The sequence below is a fragment of the Vombatus ursinus genome, unplaced genomic scaffold (assembly GCF_900497805.2).
Source record: "Vombatus ursinus unplaced genomic scaffold, bare-nosed wombat genome assembly UNPS02014786.1, whole genome shotgun sequence".
NCBI lineage: Eukaryota > Metazoa > Chordata > Mammalia > Diprotodontia > Vombatidae > Vombatus > Vombatus ursinus.
Window position 1 is genome coordinate 2,780,714 of NW_020954564.1, and position 23,745 is coordinate 2,804,458.

Genomic DNA, 23,745 nt, shown 5'->3' on the forward strand with positions numbered 1-23,745 from the left:
AGTTCAGTGACTTTCCAAAGGTCACTTAGCTGTTCGCATGGTGTTAGAATCAAAATATGAACCCAGGTCTTGTGACTCTATGTCCAGCAATCTTTCTACCATACCATGTGTACCCATGTGTGGATGAGAGTTTTAGTTTCATTTAAGGATTAAAACATTAGCTAACATCCTTTGGGTTCATTGGGAAAATTCTACTCTATGATCACCACACTGAAACATCAATACCCAGACCATGGTAACGTTGAGGCTGTACATTTTCCAGTGTGTCCCATCATGTGCTTTTGCCCGGGAGGGAGATTCTGCAGAACTTTACTTTACTACTGTTAGGAGAAAAAAAAATGTAATAGTCTATGTGATGTTTGCATCCCAATTCTGATTCATCTGAACCTAATCAGGGATTAAAACTTAACCACTCACTGTCTGTTGGATGCAGGAGCACAATGAGGTAGATAGAGGGTGGCTGAGCTCAGCCACATAAATATAAAATCCTGTAAATTAGAATGGGAAGAGACAATTGTTAGAAGGAGAGGTAGGTGCGTATAGCTGTTGTAGATGCCACACTTATAACTTGAATATGGACACCAGGTGCTATCCCAGAGAGGTGGACAATAAAGTCAGCATTGGAGAAAAGCCCTGAGATATGGGCAATCTTTTAAGTGCCAGATAATGTATTCCAGAGGGTCCAACAACCTATTATGAGCAACAATTTCAATGGTAAATGTCTCAAAAGCCCCATCTGTTTGCTGTGCAGGAGTGGTCAAAGATATCAGGAGTAATGCTGGAAACCTTTAAGTCCCCAGTTTCTTGTTTCTTTGCTAAAGAAGGAAGGAAAAAGGGGAAAAAGATTTTCAGGTACAGCCATTTCATCTTAGAGCTGTTTCGGTCCTGATAGCAAGCTTGCTAAAAATAGCTGCAGGCAAAATAAAAGGTCTAAATAGTTTATAATCCAGGAAAAAAAAAGTTATCCCTGAGAATAATGAGAAAGTTGAAAGAGGAAAAAAGCAGGGTACATGGAAGATAGGTACAGCAGCATTCCATGCTCTATGCAATATTAGGTTTTGCCGCATGGACTTCTGGGAAGTGGAGAGCACACTAAGACTTGGAATGAGAAAAGCAGATTCTCAAACCCCACATTTTTTCAGTTTCTCCATTATGAGATGGATTTCAGCTATCTTTTGAAGGATGTAAGTTGCAAACAAACTTCTAAGCTTCAACCAAGACACAGAGACCATCTTGCCCCAGGCCTCATTCCAAGGCTTCCTTTGTTTGAAAAAGATACCATCTTAGAGATTCTGACACCAGTGCCCTCCTAAAGATACTATCTTCAGATGGTCATGGCTCAAATGGAATCAATAATCTTGTCAGTATATGTCCTCCTGTTTCCATCAGTCATATAGACAAAACAGCCCAAACTTCTCTCAGCCAGGAGATAAATTCGGCCCCTTTTTTCTTCCCATGTGGCTTTAAAATACCTTTTCTTCTTATCTTTCCTAAGTGTTATTACTAAAAAAGTATCCAGTTGCAAGCCAAGTTAGTTTAAGCACAATCTAGACCATTCCTTTCAGCTAATCGGGTAAACCTCTCTCTTAATAATGTTTCCACCAAGTTTCTTCTGTGCAGAAAAAGGAGAATCTTAATCACAGGGGAATGTCTCCTAAGTGATAACACAGTGGGGTAAGGCTCACTGAGAAATTCCCAGTAGTTTTGGTGAGGCACAGATCAGGTTGGTTAAAGTTTTTTCCTCTGTTGCTATAGCTCATTAGGAGTTGAAACACTGAAATTTATTGGAAAACAAAAGCCAAACTAAAGGGTCCACTGAATGAACAGATCTGAAGTAGCCCTGTATTTCTCTGTTGTGACCCGTGACTTCATGGACTTCAGGAAAGAAATAGATTGTAGCTAGTAGGATTTAAAGCATACATCTGGGGAGAGCTGTTTGGCATACATAGTGTTTCCTTGATAAAAGCTTTTTGAGATAAATAGTGTATCTGGGGATGGCACCCTTGTGGATCTGAGACAGTATTCAGCTAGCTGTAATCACCTGAGTAAATTGGAGCCTCTCCTCTTCCAGATGTTGTCAGCATACCATGATTTCCCAGGGTAGGTGGAAGCTAAATGATACAAGCTAAAGAGCCTGACTAGGTTTTCATCTGAGTTAATCAGGTAATGGTGGGTGTATAGGTTTGCTTTCAGAGATTAGTTGCAGTAAGCATGATGATCAGAGTAAATGGGAAAGAAAATCACACAAAACCTCGCTAATGAGTTTCAAACCATTGGTATAAAGAGGGTGAGGAGCAAGGCTGAATATAAATCACTATTTCATTTGATCAGGCCACCCAGGGAGCCCTGAGTCCCTTGAAATGGGCCCAGGGTGAGCTACTAAATCTCCTCAGGGGCCCAGTACTGGTGACTAAAACCCCTAAGGCCCAGTATCCTTCCAGAGAGAGAAGTTAACTGGCATGTAGAACTATTGATTGTTTGATACGCATGAACTTGTACAGGCTGTCTTGCTAATGCTGATAGAAGCATTTATGCTAATTAATGACATTTCATTCTGGTCCAGACTTGAGTCATAATTGTATTCTAACTATTTGCCAGTCTGATATTCCAGTAACTATTAGTTGCTGTGGATGGCTTAGTATAGAAGATGTGCCCTTGGAGTTAGTCAGTTCTCTATTAAACTTGGTATATATTAAAGAAACGTTTTTTAAATCTGAGAATCATGGCACCTATATCCCTGAAGGCTGCTGAGATATTAAAACTGCATTTTCGACTTGCAGAAGGATCTCTAAAGTTAAATGATCTGTGTCTCACCTAAACTCGCCAATGGTAGCATGGTAAAGATTCTTGATCTCTGGATAGGGAATGAAGATTTGTTGACTAGTCTGTACTCTGAGATGCTTCCATGACAAGAGGCCATCCACCTAAGTTGGTCTTGGTTCAATCATGTTTACCCTTGATTTTGAGCTTAAATGCAGAGTGAGTATCTAGGGGTCAGAAAGCATCATGTTGCCTTTCTTTCAGCCTCCTTGCAATTACAACTGCCCCAGGACACATGCAATGCATCACTCTCACTCAGATCTAAGAGCTTGCCAGATCTTAGCCAAAGGGGACAATTGATTGAGTTCATATATGCAGCTGGAAGGGAGAGAGATTTGCTTGACCCTTCTTGCCTAAAAGGAAGCCAGATCTCTAAAGAAGTAAAATAGTTTATTGAGAAAAAAGGTACCTGTGGAAGCTTCAGCAGAAAGTGAGCTTGTTCTGTAGGTCTGAATCACCCCATAGATGGTGATTCTATAGGGAGTGGCAGCTTGGAGGCCTGTGATATTCACAGCTCTCAGGCTGCCGGACACTGTGAGATTCTGAACCTCTTCCAACTTGTTAGCCTCCTGCACCTGAATGACAAAGCTGTCATAGCCTTCCTCTGCTGTGGTCCAGTTGAGTCTGAGGGCATCCCAGCTAACATTTGTCACAGTTAACTCTCCCAGTTTAGGGAACTCCTCTGAAGAAGGACAGAGAATCATTTAGTCAGTAACATGTTATAGAAACCCAGAATCTCTGAACTGGAAAGGACTTCAGAGGTTACTGAGTCAGACCCATGCCTAAATAGGAATGCACTTTACAATACCAGATGCCCTCAGTGGTCATCTGTCTGCTGCTTGAAGACCTCAAGCAATGGAGAACCTACTATTTCCTGAGGCAACTTTATTCCATTGTTTTTTGTTTTGTTTTGTTTTTTTGGGCTAGGCAATGGGGTTAAGTGACTTGCCTATGGTCACACAGCTAGTAAATGTCAAGTGTTTGAGGTTGGATTTGAACTCAGGTCTTCCTGACTTAAAGGGCCGGTGCTCCAACCACTACACCACCTAGCTGCCCTCTAGGGCTTTGACATTAGATGTACAGTAGCCCAGATTGGGAAAAGGCAAAAGAGTGAGTCATTCCAATTTGTGTTCTTATGTGGGACTTTTCAGTGAAAGGACAAGGTCTAGTCCTTTACTTGAGAGAGCATGTCTTGTTTCTGACATTGGCATCTATTAATTTACAAAAACTAAGTTTGTAAAACCAATTTGCACAAAACTTGACAAAGTTAGGATTTGTCTCATATGCCTTTTTTTCCCCCTTCAGCTTGAAGTGGAAGGGATGATTAGGCAGAGGTGGCTTTGATCCAATTATGCTCACTGATTTCCTTTAGCTCTTTCTTCACATGACTTCTGACAGAGTTTGGGATTTTGCTGAGGAATCCCATCTCAAGATATTCTTCAGCAACTTAAGGCATTTTGATCTGGTTTCTACCGTTTATTTAGAAATAATAATAATAATAATAAATAATACTTGCAATAGCTAACATTTAGATAGTGCTTACTATGTGCCAGACAATGTGATCCTTACCACAACCCTGGGAGGTAAGTGCTATTATCATCCCCATTTTATAGATGAGGAAACTGAGACAAGCAGAGGTTAAGTGACTTGCCCAGGGTCACAAAGCTAGTGAGTGTCTGAGGCTGGATTTGAACTTGGTCTTCCTGACTCCAGGCCTGCCACCTAGTTGTCCCAGAGAGGTTTAACAGAATGTTTATAGACATGCACCACCTAGAGAATGCTTAGTTTCAAGGCCAAAGGAAACCTCTAAACCATTTTAGGTTTATTCCTTTCTTGAAAGAGAGACAAATCCACCTCTTTAAGGAGGTATTACCCAAGTCTGAGGAATTTAAAATGAAGTACCTGTGAAGGCTTCAGCAGAAAGGGGCTCAGTGCGATAGCCTCCCATTACACCAGTGATGGTGATTTTGTAAGGGGTGGCTGGCTTGAGCCGTGTCACTTCCAGAGAGTTCAATACACTAGCCACAGTGAGATTGTGCATTTCTTCAGGGTGATTAACTTCTTGCACCCAAATGACAAAGTTCTCGTAGGGCCCATTTGCCGTGGTCCAATTGAGTGTGAAGGCATCCCAAGTAATTTCTGAAACTGTTAAGCTTCTGAGCTTAGGTGCCTCCTCTAAATAAGGACAGAGAGCTAGTTAGTTACTCAAATTTGAAAAGTCATTGAAAGCCACTAGGGCATGGTCTAGTAGGGTCCATTTTTTCTTGCATGTAGTCCATGTTTCTGTTTTCAAAGTACTCTTAAAATGACATGATATTATGAACGTTAAAGCAAGAAATGTCAGTATTTAAATGTTAAATTGTATCTGCTGTTATGAAATACTGGGGTGTAAATGCAACATGGAATTTAAAACAGAACAAAAAAAACTAATGATTGGGTGTGTTTTAAAAGGTCATAGGATTCATTTGACCTCGACTTCTCTTCTGATGCTGTTCCTGTGACCCCAAATAAGCAGCTGACTTTAGGCACTAGATAATACTTTTCATTTTCAGTGGAAAAGTGAGATTTTTCTCTCAGCAAAATTAAAATAGTTATAGTGCAATAGAATATGACTTTAAGTTCACTGACTAATTAGAATTTTCTTTGGGAGAGAGCTTTGGCTTCTCTTTAGGAAGATGAATAAGTTTCCCAAGGGTGATGGTAGAAAACTGAAAAGAAAACACCAATACAAGAAAAAGTCATGGGATGGAAAGAGAACAGGAAGAGCTCTTGATTATCTGATATTTATGGAGAAGAGAAAGTTCCATCCCAAAGTTTAACTATGGTCTTGTTTCAAAGTGGAACCTGAGGAAGACCCTAAAACTTTGGACATCTTCCCCATCTGTCCTACTTATAGACTGATGTGTGACTATATGATTGGAATGGCAACTCTGAGCACAGGTACCTGTGGTGGCTTCAGCAGAAAGGGGTTCAGTGGTGTAGTTCCTGCTCACACCATACAATGTAATAGTGTAAGGGGTTTCAGCTTGGAGGCCAAGAACGTCAACAGACTGAAGTTTGCCAGATACTGTGAGATTCTGGGCTTCCTCCAAATTGTTAGCTTCCTGCACCTTAATGACAAAGATCTCATAGGCCCCATCAGCCGCAGTCCAGTTGAGTTTGAGGGAATCCCAGCTAACCTTGGTCACTGTGAGGTTCCTCAGCTCTGGAACCTCTTCTGAAGAAGGACAGAGAATTATTGAGTTAATGAAATAGCAAATCCACACAAGCCCAAGGATTCAGGTGAGATAGGACTTTGTTTTTTTTTTTTCCTAAGGCTGAATGAGTCTGCTTTTTTCCTGCTGATCCTCAACATACAATCGTCAGCAAGATTTAAGCACTCTGTAAATGCTGACATTAAAAGATCCTGCTTTCTTACCAACAATTGGAATTGAAAGACTTTTATGATTTGCTTGCAACTCCCATTCTGGATAGAGAAATAGTGCAGACTTTTGTGTTTTTGTTGCTTCGGTCTCACCTCCCTGCTCTTAGAACCCCCTGAAGGCTTTCTCCTTAAATTAGAAATTGTCTTAAACCCCTCCCCTTTGAGACTGATCTTGAGTCATGCCTCGAAGGAGAAAGCCGCCCCATTTTTGAAGAGGAGGATGAACATATGTAATTTTATAGTAAGTTACTGATAATTATGACTCTATCCTAAATTCTCCAAATAAGGTAACATTAGAAAGGGGAGAGAAAGCAGAGATAATTCACTGAAGGTCACTCAATTTTGGGCATAACTCAAAGATGTGGAGCACAGTTCAGAGGCCCTTCAGGTCCACATAATCCCAAGTCAGGGGTTGTCCTTTAAAAATAAAAGCAAAGAATGTTAAGTGGATTAGTGAGTGAGTCCTGGATACCTGTGGTGGCTTGAATAGAAAGAGGGTGTGTGCTAAAGCCCCGAATCACCCCATGGATGGTGATTCTATAAAGGGTGGCAGGTGTGAGCCCAGTCACATGCACAGATCTCAGTCCTCCTGGGATGGTAAGATTCTGGTTAGCCTCTTGCACCTGAATGACAAAGTTCTCATAGTCTCCATCAGTGGTGGTCCAGTTGAGTCTGAGAGAATCCCAGCTAACCTCTGTCATGGTTAACTCCGCCAGCTTGGGGGTTTCTTCTGAAGAAAAACAGATAGTTAGCTTAGTACTCAAATTGCTAACCAGAAGTGAACATGATCTGATCCATTCAAGGAGGTCTTTAATATTACATTCAGGGAAACACAATTCATTGCAATTATTTTGTTTGCCTTTGGTGATAAACTTTCATGTCATGGCTTCCTAAAAAGAGTTTAGCAATGTAACAAGTTGGGTGAGGATTGAGATGAGCAATTGGTTTCCTAGCTAGAGGGAACTACTCTTTATTGCAATGACATGTGTAAATTTAATATCATAACTCCCTCTACAAAGAAGACAGTAAATTACTGAGTGTTTTATATCCTTAAGGGTTGGGGGATTGGTGAAGAAGCCACAATTTCAATATTGGTCCCATCTGATTAACCTATCTGAGTTCTTAGATAGAACTTTGGATAGTTCTTAGATGGAAGTTGCCAGAGATACACTTGTCAAAAAAGAGAAGGACTAAATAGGTTGGGTTGATAAATAAAAAAGTACCTGTAGAGGTTTCAGCAGTAAGGGGACTTGTTCTGTAGGCCTGAATCACGCCATAGATGGTGATTCTATAAGGGGTGGCAGCTTGGAGGCCTGTGATATTCACAGCTCTCAGGCTGCCAGACACTGTGAGATTCTGAACCACTTCCAACTTGTTAGTCCCCTGCACCTGAATGACAAAGTTGTCATAAGCCCCATCTGCTGCCATCCAGTTGAGTTTGAAGGTATCCCAGCTAACATCTGTCACGGCAAGGTTTCCGAACTCTGGTGCCTCCTCTGAACAAGGACAGAAAGTCAGGCAGTTAAACAATTAACAAAGGCATCTTGAAGTAGAGAAATCAGAAAACAGAATACTGTGGGTACTTTCCCATATGAAACTATTTCAACTGTATGAGTGAATTGATCAATCTAACCTAACTTTTCTGCCTATGTGTGTGTTATTTTTGTTTCTCTATGCCTTGAAAGGGGAAAAATATTTAGGTGAAACTGCAGATTTTGGGTTGGGAACATGAACATTTGAATGCTTATTTTGTAGGCCATGATATCTTTCCATGAGTATTGAAAATTTAGAATATTTTCTAGGCATAGTTACCCTAAAGACACAGTGCCTCATTGGTATGCAAGTGACTCTGGGTTTTCAAAGCCAATGCCAAAGGAGTACAAGCTTGGCCAAATCCTCTCAAGCTAGAAGGCCTAAACTTCCTGGCTCACAGAGGCATATCTATTCTTCAAGAACCAATCTTGAGAAAGGCTGATTCCCAGAAGCGTAGCCACTAACTTATCAAGGATATTTTTTAGGGCATGGTGATTTATAGAGATCTCTAATATGGCATAGGAGGGTTGCAATCTATTACTGTGAGGATAATAATGATAATAATAATAAAAATAATAATAACTAACATTTCTATAGTGCTTAGTATATGCCAGGCACTGTGCTAAGTGCTTTACAATTATTGTTTAATTTGATCCTCACAACAACCCTGGCAAGGAGGTACTATTGTACTGAGGCAAGAAGAGGTTAAGTGACTTGCCCAGGATCACACAGCTAGAGTAGGTGTCTGAAGTTGGATTTAATAGCTAGCATTTCTATAACACTTTAAAATTTGCATGGCCTTATATATGCTATCTCATTTGAACCTCCTTACACTCCTTCAAGGTAGGTGTTATTATTAATCACTTTTTAGAGCCAAGGAAACCAGCTGAAAGAGATTAAGTGATTTACACATAGTTACACAATTAGTAAGTGGCTGAGGGTGTATTTGAACTCAGGTCTTCCTAATTCCAAGTCCAACTTTCTAACCATTTTGACTCTTAGTGGCTTCGTCAAGAAATGAATAAATCCTTTAAAAGTTAAAGCATTATTAATCTAAAACAACAAAAGCTCTGGACTTTTCGTGTTTTGGCAAATGTCTTTTTCTCAGCTCAAGCATGGGGTCCTTCCTATTTTGCCAGGAATTTGTTCTATTATATTTTCTTCTATATTTTGAAGCCATCAGGTTTTTGAATCCCTTTCTTTCCTTTCCTATCGTCCACAATGTCTCTACCTCATGCTGTCCCTTTTCCTGAGGATTTTTATGAGCATTTGAGTTTCAGACAAATAAGAACTATGCCCAGCTTGGACCACTTGCTCCACATTGCTGTTGAGATGAGGGCTGAGTATTAAGCAAACTGAGGGAAGAAAGGGGACCTTTTTGCCATAGAACAACCAGTAAGGTCTCCTACTAGCTTACAGTGGGGTCTTAGGCACAGAAAAACAGCCTGTTTAGTGTGTCTTAGCCTTAATGTTCCATTTTTGTTTACCTGGGAAACACACTGGCAGGAAGTATCATTCTAAGACCTCATTAACTCAGAATCCACTAACGGAGTGATCATTTTCCACATACAGAGCTCAAGAGAGTGTGCCACCTACGAAGACAGGGCTTGCTAAGGAAATTTATAATGTAAACAAGATTGGAGGAGGCACCTTTAAATCATCCAAGAGAATATTTTAAAAAGAAGACTACCACATATTTTTTTCAGGCCCAAATTTTCTGCTAATTACAAATGAGTCTTATCTAATTCAATTCAATAAGCATTTATTAGGGCTCTGAGCCTTCAACAAGTAAAAACAACAATTTTAATTAAAGTGCCTACTTTGAAAGAAGTAAAGCCACCTTTCTGTATTTTGTAGTTCTGATTTTGACCTAACTGGGGGATGGGTTGGGCAGAGGTCTTTGCTACAGTTAGATGAGACTAACCAGCTCTTCATTACATTACCTCTTTCTATGCAGGGACATGCATGCTTAATATAGAAACATAATTCTACTCTTTCCAGTTTTTTCACCTTTACTCTCCCTCCTTATCCCTAATGTACACAATACAGCTAAAAGTTAGCCCTCCACCAGTCTCTGTGCAGAAATGAACACTAATAATAATAATAATAACAACATTTACATTGCAATTTAATGTTTGCATTTTATATATCTTATCTCATTTGATCCTCATAACAGCCATGTGAGGTAGATGCTATTATTATCCCCATTTTATAGGTGGGAAAACTGAGGCTATGAGACATTATGTGACTTGCCTAAGATCACACAGCTAGCAAGTATCAGGCAGGATTCTGATCTCAGACTTTCTTGACTCCATGGACAACACTTTATCCACTATACCAACTGAATACATCATTATGAAATCCCCAGTATGAATGATGCCATTTAGTTTGAAAGGGAGAAAAGAAAAAGAGGAGAGATAGTGGTCCTTAAGCCTCCCTGGGGACCACTGGAATGGGCAGACTCTGTAGCTGTCACAGGCAGCAATGCTCACTTTATAATATTTATAATGTGAAATGTATACTTTTGACTCTTGGTTCCATGTCTCTCTATGATTATATGCTGCTTTCAATAGTGTGAGAAAGTCCCTGGGTCAAATAAAAATCAGAGTAGGGATGGTTTCATGCGAAATTGTGAACTAGCTAAGTATGAGTCCTCCTGTTCCACTCCTAATTTTAGTTTCTTCCATACTCTCTTCCAATCTGTCCCCTAACTAAACCTGATCTCAGGAGTGAGTCAAGAGCAGTGTGGACTAGAGGGAAGAACACTGGATTTAGAAGTCAGAAGAACTGGGTTTGAAACTAGGTTTTGTTGGTTGCTGGCTCTTTGACTTTAGGCAAGCCCCCAAAACTTCCTGGACTTCAGTTTACTCATTTGGAAAATAAGGATGCTAGAGTAGATGATCTCATAGGTCCCTACCACCCCTTAAAGCCAATGAATCATCCATAAATTTGTGTGAATTTAGGGTAAAGTCTCCTGGGGCAAGGACCAGGTCATTTATTTTTTTTTATCTTCCCTAGATCCCAGTATTAAATATTGACCATACTAGGAGCTTAATAAGTGTTAGATAACTGAAGTCAGTGTGGTCTCCTTCCTGGCAGCATTTGCATTTTAAGACTTAGTTCTCAGTAATGGATTTGGTACCTGCTAAAGGAATTTTACTTATTTGAATAGATCTCTTTGGTACTAGGCAGGTAAACATCTCCGTCCCTGAAGAGATTAGTGGAAAAGTAAGCTAGGGAAGTTGGACATTTCTATCCCTGGTGGACAATGTCTTTCTTACTGTCACTTTTCCATATCCAAATTGCCTTGTGTAGTCATGCCCAAGTCTCCCTTAATATGAATGAGTAGAGTATAAGGATTTACTTCTCATGACATACCATTCTACAGTAACTACAGGATTTCATGGGTATGGGCACTCTTGCCACCAAGGCATGCCTCTTCCCTTCCTTCTTAGTCTGTGTAATGCTTGATCATTTCCTTCTGTAAATCCGCCAAAAAAACAGATTTACTCAATGTGCTAGAGACTTTCCTTTGGCTGTTTTGATATTTTGTGGAATCTACAAAATAATAAAAGCTTCCTTTTAGTATAAAGGCAGCTCTAGTTTTGCTAAGATTATTCTGGTGAAGTGCAAGCTCTAACAGATCTGACAAAGTTGAAAGGGCTTTGAGGGAACTGTGTGGTTTGCCATTGTGACTCAATCAATGTTTGCTATTCAGTAAATCTTAATGATAGTAACATGATTTCCTTAAAACTTGTGAACTTCTCTTTTTTATATATAAATCGATGGGGAGCAGAAAGAGACCTTGAGAAAGACCAAGAGATAGATGGAGAGATAGAAACATAAACAGGGAGAGAGACAGAGACAGAGGCGAATAGAGAGAGAGCAAAATAGACAGAAAGAAACAGAAAGACCAACAGACAGGTACATAATGACAAAGAAACTAAGACAGAAAGATGAAGAAATGGAGGCAAAACCACAGAAAGAATTCAACCTATTAGTTATATTACCTGCCCTAAGAACACTGTGTAAGTTTATGTTTAAATTCTATTCCCCTAACCCTAAAAAACTGAGACTTATGTTTTTTGCCACATAGATTATCTCAAAAGGAACTCCAGATAGAAACCCCAAATAAACCTGACTATTAAAATAAGGATATCAGACTATTTGATTTCCAGGTTCCTTTTTCCCACTCTAAATCCTATGGTTTTATATAACAGCAGAATCCTTGCAATTTTCAAAACAAACAAAAAACAAGACAAAGACTGGTATAAATATTATGAAAAGTCATTTAGTGTTAGTGAGAACTGTAATTTATCTGTTTCTTGTGCCCGTCTATTATTTTGGGCCTTCTCAGAAGTAGGTAATTTGTGCTTGGCAATGACTTAATGGTTTGGAAGCCACCCTATCATTGACCTTTCAGAACAATAAAAATGGTTAGGTAACTCATCACGTACCAGCCTGAAGAACTCCATTATGTAGCAGTCATGGTTGAGAAGGTACAAACAAGTAGGATGAGGTGCTGGAAAGGCCAATGGATCAAATGGCAGAGGAAAGGGTGAAATGTATAGAAGAGTAAATAAAAGCATAGTAAAATGAGATGAATAAATAAAAAAGAACTAAGAAGAAGTAGTACAGAAAGGGAGAGATGGCAAGATGGGTAATTTAAATAAAACGGCAGATAACATTGAGGTAACTAACAGAGTGATGTCCAGCCCAATGATAATGAGCAACAGATAATACCCTGGATGGGGGAAAGACAAACATGTCTAGGGTATCAACATTCCAATCATGAATCACATATCTGTGTGCTTCCTACCCTCTGGGCAAAATGTTTCTATTGTGTTGTATGGTCCTTTGACAATGGACTGTTAGGCATTTCTCAATGAAAAGGGCCTTTCTTGGGGACTTTCCTGAAAGGTTTTTCTATAGTTTTGTATTACTTTATACTATGGGCAATATGGGTTGGGGTGAGAGGTCTAAGTTCTATGATGCTACATTTGCCCTTTAGGGAATCTATAGTCTTAATAGAACCATTCTTAAGAACTCTCCCTTAATTGTGAGAACTGACTTTAACTTCTCTTCCCTCATCAATGGCTGGCTGGCTGAGAAGAACCAACTTTCTCTCAGCTAATGAAAGAAAGGATAGTATCCCTGCACTGTGAGGAGTGAATTTGAAAAACACAGGGGGACATGGAAACACCTGTAGGAAATGAGGCAAAGTATAAGAAATAGGACCAGGAAAACAATATACACAATGACTTCAACAATGTAAATGGAAAGAACAACATCAACATCTACAAAAGGAAGACTGATGCTAGGGAGTGGAAATTCCCAAAGTTGCCTCTGAAGAAGAGATATGGGAATGTACCAATGCACCTTGATTAATGTGTTGGCTAATTTTACTGAACTAGTTTCCTCCTCCTCTTTCTTTTTTTATTTTTTATTATAAGGAATGGTTCTCTGAATGGGAAAGGGGGAGAGAAATAGGAGGAATGACAGTGATGTTAAAAACAAAGGATATCAATAATTTTTTTAAAGAAAGAAAATCTTAACAGTCCATCATAAATAAGTCAATCAAAAATAAATAGAGAGAAAGAAAACTTAGATCTGAGTTCATAATCTACCTCAGACACTTCATGCCTGTCTGATTCTTGGTAAGTCATTTAATCTCTCTGTTACCTCGGTTTCCTCATCTATAAAATTAGGGGGTTGGACTAGAAAACTTCTGAGGTCCCTTACAGCTTCAACTCTATGATCTTATCATATTATGATCTTATCATATTATGATCTTATAAAAGGATCACTTTCAGTGGACAATAATAGTGTTCAGCAAGAGGGAGAGCTCTTGAGAATTCCTAAGGCCTACTAAAGTTCAGAGGGTAGATTAGACCACCTTGACTTCTTTCTCTTATGAGACTCTGGGGGGCAGAAGGAGCACTGAGAAAATGAACTGGGAGGAAGAAGGACTTCAGTCTGTTGCCCTCCCCTACTATTTTACCCAGCCCCAAAAAGAGTCAGAGGAGTAATAGAGCAGAATAGTTTCGGTGGTCTATACTAGTTGGGCATCCTTTAATCTTGGTATGGGCAAAAAAAGCACCCCCACTTAATAAATTTTAGTAGCTCCCTTTCACCTGTAGGATAAAATATAAAATCCTCTGGCATTCAAAGTTTTATAAGCTAACCCTGGCCCCTCTCCCTTTCTAGTTATCTTAGGTTTTATATCCCCGCAACCCAATGATACTGACTTCTGTGCTGTTCTTAGAACAAAACATTCATCTCCCTCCTTTAGGCATTATCATAATGGACAGACCCCCACATCCAGAATTCTCTCCCTCCTCACCTATTCCTTTTGGCTTCCTTTGATTTCCTCCAAAATCTCAGCTAAAATTCTACCTTCTACAAGAAATCTTTCCTGATTCCTCTTAATTCTAATGCTTTTCCTCTGAGATCATTTCCAATTTGTCCCATCTATAGCTTGTTTGTACATAGTTGTTTGCATGTTGTCTCCCCCACCAGAATATGAGAGCTTTTCTTTATATCTCTAGTGTGCTTAGCACAGTGGCTAGCACATAGTAGGCACTTAATAAATATTTGTTGACTGACTGACTTTCTGTTTTGGTGATGGAGGCAACCCATTGCAGTGCCTATAAAAATTGCTGGGATGTCATGGCAGAACCATGTATCCAAAGGGTGGATGCTGACAAAGTGTTTCTTCTCTGTCTACTGCTTTATTTGTAGATATCATCCATTACTACCATCTTCCTCCAGCAAGGTTGATGTTATGCTTGTCAGAGAAGACTCCAGAGTGTGAAAAATTCCTGGCTAAGGAACATAACTGAGCTCTGGGTATGACCTGCCACCTTGAACTCCTCCATTGCTAGTGGACGGATTAGTTGTGTTGGTTTCTATTGTAAGCTGTTTCAGACATATTCAGAAATAAATATTGTCCTTCCCTATCTTTTCAAGTAGCTGAGAGTGATTTTGACAACAAAGACATGGTAGGGGGACAGGAAAACTTGAACTTGAGAGGGCATGTTCTGTATGGGCACAGGCTGTCCTTCCTGCTTGGAATGCTCTCTCTCTCCTTGCCTCTGCCTATGGAAATTCCTACATTGCTTCAAAGCCCAGTTCCAAGGCTCTTTCTAACATGAGGCTCAGATCAGTAACATGAGTCCTGTAGTTTTCAGTGTTTCCCACTCCATTTCCCTAGGTGATGTAGTGGATAGATTGCTGGGCTTAGAATCATGAAGACTCCTCTTTCTGAGTTCAAATCTGGCCTCAGACACTTATTAGCTATGTCACACTGGGCAAGTCAATTAACCCTGTCTGTCTCAGTTCCTCATCTGTAAAATGAGCTGGAGAAGGAAATGGCAAACCACTCCAGTATCTTTGCCAAGAAAATCTCAAAATGGGGTCATGGAGAAACGGATATGACTGAGCAATGGCAACAAACTCCATTTCCCTAATTTACTTTGAGTTTGCTTTTATTGACTCTCAGTGCATAGGTTATTTTTCTCTAGGACAATGTTATTTCCTTGAGGACAGGGACCATTTTGTCATTGCGTTCCTGGAACCTACCATAGTGCCTAGCACATAGTAGGTTCTTATTGAATGCTTGCTAAATTGAAATTGATCAGGCATGCCTAGGTAAAGGAGGTCCTTTGACTCATGCTTCCTTTGTCAGAGTGTCAGTTCACTATTGGTTTTAGAGTTCATGGATCACACCCAGACCAGATTGTCTTGATGTAATCATTTCATCAAATTAATAAAGCAATTCACAGTTACATGGACAGGTGTGTTATTTCTCAGCTTAGAAACTTGCTACCCCAGAACACTGAAATCAGGAGAAACAATTCTACTGTCAAGGTATTTATAGTCAACTACTGATTATTTACTTTTTTGGGTAAACTATCCAAATCTTTTGCTATTTTATCTTTTCCTGCCTAATAATAATAATAATAATAATAATAATGATAATAACAAACCTTTATATGGAGCTTAAAGGCTTGCAAAACACTTTACACATATTCCTTCTCCCCGAATCTGAGTCTCACAATAATCCTATGAAGGAGATAATGCTGCTATTATTGTCCCATTTTACAGCTGAGGAAACTTGGGTTCAGTAAGATAACATATTTTGCCCAAGGTCACATATGCAGGTGTGGAAGGGAGTGAAGGTGTAGAAGGGAACTTAGGTCTCTCTGGACTGCAAAATCTCATACTCTTTCTATGACTATTGTATACTATCTTTATCTTTTCTCATCTTTTCCTTTTTTCTCTTCATTTTCTTTTTCCTTCTCTTGACTTATCATTTTATTTCTCCCCACTTTTCTCATTTTTTCACCTTCATCCTCCTGTATGCTTTTATAGGTTAGGGAGCATATCATCTTCTACTTTTGTATTCACTAAAGCACCTTGCCTGTGTTCAAGAAATATTCATTGATTTCTGCCCATCTCATACCCACTCCTCTGAACACCTTAAGCCTACCAGCAAGGTGATGAGAGGCTCAGATAAGTATAGACACCTTGTCTCCTTTTTGGCAAGTGTGCCAAAAGGTCTGGGAGGAAATGGGGTTGGAACTATTGATTAAAATGGAATTTGGAGTTATCTTGAGGTTTCCTTTATTCATACTTAATAGAAAAATAAATCAGCTTTTTAATAGGTTTCCAAAGGGAAAAAGTGGATGCTGTGGATTATTATTTTTTCTTCTCACTTTTTTAGTCAGGTTCATTGATCAGTAAAATCACAGCCCAAATCATTAGCAGTGTGCTCTGAAAGGGAAGGGGAAACAGGGTAATAGAAAAGGCTCTTAGCCAAAACTTCTACCATACTCTAAATAATGGAAAGCGATCTGTTATAGCAAGCCTGAATTTAAGAGTCAAGTCGCTGAAAAATTATGGTCGGGAAGGAGCATTCCAGATGTGAAAGGGACTTGAACTTTCCTTCTGCCCTGAAGGATGATTAATTAATATATCAAAATAGACATCTTGATTCCTTTTAAACGAATAATGATGAATTACTGTGTGAATGAAAGTACTATATTAAAATAGTGCCTTCAGGATTTTAAAAAGCTGGCTAAAAGTAAGAGTGCCACTAGGAAATGAATAGAGAGTGACTTCAGGCATCCATCATATGTTCCTATTCAACAAGCCTCTTCTCCTGGCTCTGCTGAGGTCTAGGGTCTTCTCTGGTGAGGATGGAGAACTGATGGGGCTTAGTATTTTTGCACAGTCAGTCAGCGTTTATTAAATGTCTGGTAAGTTCTAGGCACTGTGCTAAGTACTGAGGATACAAAGAAAGGCATAAAACAATCCCTGCTCTCAAGAAGTTTATGTCTACTGGGGGAGTGGGGATAGACAAATAAAAAAACAAAAACCAACCAACCAACCAAACAAACAAAAAAAAAACCCAGAACAGGGAAAGGGTTCTTGTAGAAGGTGGATTTTCAGCTGAGACTTGAAGGAAACCAGGAAAGCTAGGAGATAGAAATGAGGAGGGAGAGAGTTCCAGGTGTGGGGGACAGCCAGGGAAGATGCTCAGAGCTGGAAGATAGAGTGTCTTGTCAGAGGCACAGTAAGGAGGTCAGTGTCGGTGACTCAGACTCTGTGGAGGAGACTAAGGTGGACTGGAGTAAGAAGAAGTATGGGGACTAGGAAGGCTGGAAAGGGAGGAAGGAACCAGTTAAAACAACAAGCTGTGTCACGTTTAATTCTGGGCCTACAGAGACATGCATTCTATCTCCCTCTCTCCCTCTGCACCTTTCTTCCTTTCTCTTCCCACTTCTGTTTCTTTCTCACTGTCTTTCTCTCTCACACAGCAGGTGTCAAAATAAGAGAGGAAAATAAGAATGGAGATATGAGGGTGTGTGTGTGTGTATGTGTGTGTGTGTGTTTGTATGTGTGTGTGTTTGGCTAATTTGGGGTTCTCCCTGCTTCAGATAAGGCTTAGTGTCTCTGAGTTGAAGTCTTTCAATCTCGACTATATTTTGATAGTTACCTGGTCTGGAAAGGACTTTCAAGACTATTGATTTATAGGATCAAAAATTTACAGCTAGAAGCGACCTCAGAGGCCATCTAGTTCAAATGAAATTATATATGGAAAATATTGTGCAGATCTTAGGCACTTTATCAGCATCAATCATTATTATTATTCTTTATAGATGAGGAAACTGAGGCCCAGGGAAGGTGAGCGATTTATCCAAGATCATGTGGGTAGTAAGCCTCAGAGGTGAGTTTTGAACCCAAGTCCTCTGATTCCAAAGTCAATAAGAATGAGGAAACCGAGTACCAGAGGAGGTAAAGGAATCTAGCCCTGGTCAGCAAGGTAGCACCAAGGTAGGGTTGCAATATGGACTCAAGTCCTCAGCCTCCACAGCCTATGCTTACTCCATTACACTAAACTGTCTCCCCTTTATTATCTTTTTTAACTTAAAAATGACCTTGGAAAAAGGTCTTGAAACTCCCACAGGCCAAACTATACTTAGAAAGCAATTCCAGATATCATTCCCTAGATAAGTAAGTGGGATGCTGCCCAAGAATGCTAAAAGCCAACACATGTTCAGTCTAATTTACACAAATCTGTCAGTAGGCTCCTTCAGATCTAGCCACCTGCCCATCCCCTGTTTTCTGATAATTCAAACCTTCTCCATCCTTTAAGAATACACTCAAGTTGCTTCTCTTACAAGGAGCCTTCTCTTATTTCATTCATCTACACTGATTTTCTTCTATTGTATCATAGGATAAGAGAACACAGAGCAGGAAGGGACCTCAGAGATTATCTTAGTATAGCTGTCCTCCCTCTCCCTCATTTTGGAGATGAAAGTGGAACAGATAGGCAGAAAGGACTTGCTTAAAGTCATAGAGGTACTAAACAGTAGAGCTTAACTTTAAATCCAGGTCTTCCAATGTCAAATCCAATGTCCCTTTTATAATACCATGCTTTTTTTTTTTTTTACTTTCCTTAGCCTTATTCATACCAAATATTTTGCCTTTGACAATGTACTGTCTTATGTTGTACTCAAGACTTGATAAGTGTTGTGTGTTTGTCTTGCTGCCTCAATTGGGCTATAAGTTGAAAGTCCAGGGACTAAATAACTAAATGATCACCTGTTATGCACCAGGCACTATCACACACCCCTTCTGCCACAGCCCTTAGTCCATCATTAAATGCACAGTAGGACCTCAATAAGGCTAATCTGGATTACATTAAAAATGAAAACCTATTATCATTATAACTCTGAAGTTAGTGGTGTATTCTAACTTGGGAGGAACACATGCATTCTCCATATAAAAATCACTAATCTCTGGTTTTTGTAATTTAATATGCTTCAATATTTTTGTCATTACTGGTGAAATATGTCAGCAGTAGCAGGGAGTAATGTGGTTCTGAAATGATTAGCCTAGAAAAAAAAACTGGCCTCATCTTTTTAACCATTGAGGGAGTGATTAAAAGCAAAAGGCAGTTACAGAAGGCTTAGGACCATATACATCTCTGTTATGATGATCTTGGAGAGAAGAAAGGAACCTGCAATGAGAATAGAGGCAGGAAAAAAGATATCCAAAGGATTACCACCAACCTCTTGGGCTTCCTTAAAAAAAGAGAAAGATAATTTTAAAGAGCAATTAATATGTGGCTGCTAGGGAGAGGAAAGAAAAATTAAGTAGAAACTTTTGAAAATCACACATTAAAAATATAGCATGAGGTAGTACATTTCACAAGAAAGCAATAATTAATGTAAAGTGGTTCATTTAAATAGCCATTGATACCAAAGGAAAGAAAAAAATCAGGTTAAGGGTATAGAATATGACTGGTTTGCTCTCAGTAGAGTTTGTATAATGGAGAAGAAAGAACTTTTCAAATCCTCTTAATAAAATAGCACACCCTCAGGCTCTTGGAGATAGGAGAGAATTTGTGTGAATTGAGAGGCTTACACAGAACCTTGCTATGACTCACCCGTTGAACCTTTCGTACGGGCTGGTTTGCTCTTGTGCCGTCCTTTCTCAGCCACAAGGTGGATGGCATACTCAGTGCCAGGATCCAGACCTCTGAGAACATAAGAAGTGGTGTCTGCTGGTAACTGGACTTCCTTCTGCTGTCCTGTAGAAGAGCTGTAGGTCAGGCGGTAGCGGTCAAACTTGGCCAGAGGTCGTTTCCAGAGCAGGGGCAAGGTGGTTCCTGTAGGCTCTGAAATCTGGAGGTCCTTTGGGGCATCCATATCTGTAGTAGAGATGTAAGAGCACTAATCAAACCTTCTGTTATTGAGAAGCTGCTTTGGGTTGAATCTATTTGCCATACCATCTATTGGTTATTCCTCCCAATGTTCTCTGGATAGAAGTACTTAAGCTGGTAGGTAGGGAAATAGGATAATCAATCAATCAAAAAATTAATCCCAAAACATTTGTTTGTTTTTCAGTCGTGTCTGACTCTTCATGACCCCATTTGGGGTTTTCTTGGCAAAGATACTGGAGTGGCTTGCCATTTCCTTCTCCAGTTCATTTTACAAATAAGGAACTGAGGCAAACAGAGTTAAGTGACTTGCCCAGGGTCACAGAGTTACTAAGTGTCTAAGGCCAGATTTAAGCTTAACAAGATGAGTCTTCCTCATTTCAGGCCTAGCACTCTACCCATTGTGCAACTTAGCTTGCCCAAAACATTTATTTAGTACATACTATGTGCAAGGCACTGTGTGGACATTTGTTAAGTGCTTACTACATGCTAGGAACTGTGATGATGTTTCTTAAGTCCCTGCTAAGTGCTAAGCACCATGCTGACATTTCTTAAATGTCTGCTCTGCTCTAGTCATTGTGTTAGGTGCTGGGCATACAAGCACAAAAAATGAAAACAATCCCTACTTGCAATGAGCTTACATTCTAATAGAGAAGGAATTGTCTTATTCAGATTAAAGATTCACAGAGGGAAAAACAAAACAAAACAAGGAAACAAAGTTACTTGTCTTAAATAGTCAGGCAATAATCTACTTAGGGAAAGATCGTCATTTAAAAAATGGAAACTGAATATAAATGTGAACTATCATGTCATCATATCTTAATGGAAATAGACCTCCACTGAAATTTTATTTTGATGTCTCCTTGGGGTGTGAAGGTGATTCTGTGCACTCAAAGGCTTTGCTAATGGAGACAAGCTTGGGCCGATCCTCCCAAATTGGACAGTTTCTAAGAATGGGGGCCTCAGGAGAGGCTCTCTCTGCTGTCCAGGGGCCTTCCTAGCTAAACGTGGAGCACAGGGCTAGCTACCACATGATTTATTTTGGTGGAGGGCGGGGATGAATAGTAAACTAAAAAATACTTACTAAGATTTGGAGGGGATGGAATGTGTATCTGCAGAGGGAGGATTGCTGGACCTGCAGTTACAAGATTTGGGTCTGAGTCCTGACACATCCTAGATGCCAGGCCTTAGGAAAAACTCTTCACTTCCCTGGGGATATCTACTCACACAAGTAAATTAGGGATAATAATATCTGCATTAACTATTTGCAATAACCTGCATCACAGAGAGTTTGGAGGGGCGTACTTACCAAACCCTAAAGGGCTATAGAAATATGTACGGGTTATCATCACCACCCCTCCTTACCTGTGGCAGCATTGATGGTAGCGGGATTGCTTTCTTTATCATCCTTCACTGCTGATACTCCAATGCCATATTCAGTTCCAGGCTTCAGACCTGAGAGAGAAAGGAGAGAGTCACTAATCAGCCTGAGGTGAGGGAAAGCATTCAGAAGGCAATTCAAGGAGACCTGAAGTATTCTTTGCAGGGCTCACAGTGGCACAGACAGGAATTTGATGGTTGATGGAAGGGACCTCAGATGCCTCCTAGTCTAATCTTTACCTTTGTAGATGAGGAAATTGAGACCTATATTATATGACTTGCCCAAGATTGTGGAGGTAGTCTTTGACAGGTGAGATTTGAACTCCATTTTCTCTACTTCAGAGACAATGTTTTTTTAAATAGGACCACACTAAACTGGAAATGCTTTGCTTCTGGGTGCAGTGACAGGTTGTGAGTCTACTCTAGAAAGACCATCCTTGCTCTGGTGTCCTCAACAGACGCTTGCCCACCAGGTGATACATTTCTTTTTTCTTTTTCTGACTACAAATTATACACTAAGCATGGAGAGCATGTGATCTGCACCTGGAGAGAGGACACCTTCATTGGATTAATCACAGATCCTGGAGGTTGTTTGTCCTGGGGGATTTAGCCATTTCCCAATATCTATGATAATTAAGAAATACCTTATATTCTGTTTTACAAAGTAAATATCCATCTCCCAAGCAAAATGTGCTACATTAATAGAATGAGATGGTACTGTGTGGTAAGAAATGATGAATGTGGAGAACAAAGAAAAACATCAGACAACTTATATGAACTAATACAGAGTGAAGTTAGCAGAACCAGCAAAAACAATATACCCAGTGACTATGACAATGCAAATGGAGAAAAAACAACAAAACTGAATGCTGTGACTATGCTGGGCTCTGAAGAAGAGAGATGAGAATGGGCCTCCCTCCTTTGTATACAAAGGTGAGGGACTATGGGTATGGAACACTGCCTTGATTTTTGATTAACTGTGCTTCCCCCCCTTTTAAAATTCTTCATTTTGGGGGATAGGCCACAGAGTTATTGGGGAAGGATAGATATGTTGGGTAATAAAGGTGATTTTTAAAAAAAATAGCAATATTTATTGTGATTTATAGAGAAATCAGCCCCCACGTGAGGTTTGGGAACTCTTTGATAGTTTGACTGCTTAAACCTCAAATAATCAGAGCCAGCTATTTCTCTACTAAATGCTGAGGAATAAAGCAGCATGCAACCATATTCCATCACGTAGCCAACTTGTTGTTCCTTGAGGTAGAGCCTTTTCCAGGGAGTTGCTCTCACCTGTGAGCGTGGTTTTAGTCGTAGCCTGTTTGCTCTTGGGCACCTCGACCTCTGCATGATCTCCTCCAGAAATGGGGGCAAACTTGATCCGATAATTGTCAATGTTAGCTTTGCCATTCTTCCATTCTAAGGTGATGCTATTGTCAGTCTGGGAGATGCGTTTTAGATTCCGAGGGGCATCCAGACCTGAGAAAGGGAAGGAATTTTGTTATTAAAATGTTACCTCTAAGAAGGTAAAATCCAACTCAACATACATTTTTTGGCCACATATTGTACTTAGTGCATTGATGGACACAAGATTCAGAGAAAACATTGGCACTGCCTTCATGGAATTAACAACCTAGCCTTTTCATTTTACCTTAGGGTAAGAAAATAATTTAGTTTTGCTGATAGAAACCAAGGTTCAATGGTCCAATCTGCTATCGTTGTGGGTGATTTTTGTTACCTGTTACAAAAGTTTCTTTGGCTGGGTTGCTTGACATATCTCCTCTTCGAGAGATAAGGGACACCTCATATTCTGTATCAGGTTTCAGGTTTCCAATGGAGTACTGGTTGTCATCATGAGTGAGATCAATGGTTGTTCTGTCACCTGGAACATCTTTGATACCATATGAGAGTTCGATGCCATCGATTTCAGCTAAGGGCTTAGACCAGCTGATTAGAGCAGTAGTGTCTGTGACATCTTTTACATCTATCTGGCTAGGAGCATCCAGACCTAAAGACACAGACATAAATACGATTAAAGGTAATCAACATCCAGGGATTATCAGCAGTGTAGAGACAGGACATTTAAAGCCATGAAACCATTTAGCTGTCTAGAGGCTGATTGCTTTAAGGAAATTGTAATTTATATATATATATATATATATATATATATATAAAATATATATATTTATTAAATCATTAAATCTTGCACAAAATCCTACTTTGATGCCTCATCATATTAGGGCAGCAACCTTTGGTTGTTGAAGCCAATGCCAACACAGAATAACCTGCAGTAGTTTTACCATACTGGAAAGGGTGCAGGTAAGGCCTTGGTAACATATTGAGGCTGTCTTCCAAGGACCGC

The 23,745-nt window shown here is 39.8% G+C and overlaps 1 protein-coding gene across 5 annotated transcripts in view; it reads right to left on the reverse strand.

The window, feature by feature from the left end:
• Nucleotides 1-23,745, reverse strand: part of LOC114047324 (tenascin-like) — a 114,040-nt gene that overhangs the window by 38,236 nt on the left and 52,059 nt on the right. For 4 of the 5 annotated variants that reach the window (XM_027868107.1, XM_027868109.1, XM_027868110.1 and 1 more), the window contains exons 7-15: nucleotides 23,122-23,391; nucleotides 22,677-22,862; nucleotides 21,372-21,461; nucleotides 19,734-19,997; nucleotides 7,468-7,740; nucleotides 6,717-6,974; nucleotides 5,765-6,037; nucleotides 4,723-4,995; nucleotides 3,230-3,502 (exon numbers count right to left, since the gene is read on the reverse strand). In XM_027868107.1, coding sequence (XP_027723908.1) covers nucleotides 3,230-3,502; nucleotides 4,723-4,995; nucleotides 5,765-6,037; nucleotides 6,717-6,974; nucleotides 7,468-7,740; nucleotides 19,734-19,997; nucleotides 21,372-21,461; nucleotides 22,677-22,862; nucleotides 23,122-23,391 — 2,160 coding nt within the window. The remainder of the gene's footprint in view (nucleotides 1-3,229; nucleotides 3,503-4,722; nucleotides 4,996-5,764; nucleotides 6,038-6,716; nucleotides 6,975-7,467; nucleotides 7,741-19,733; nucleotides 19,998-21,371; nucleotides 21,462-22,676; nucleotides 22,863-23,121; nucleotides 23,392-23,745) is intronic. The other variant, XM_027868108.1, reaches the window with a different exon arrangement.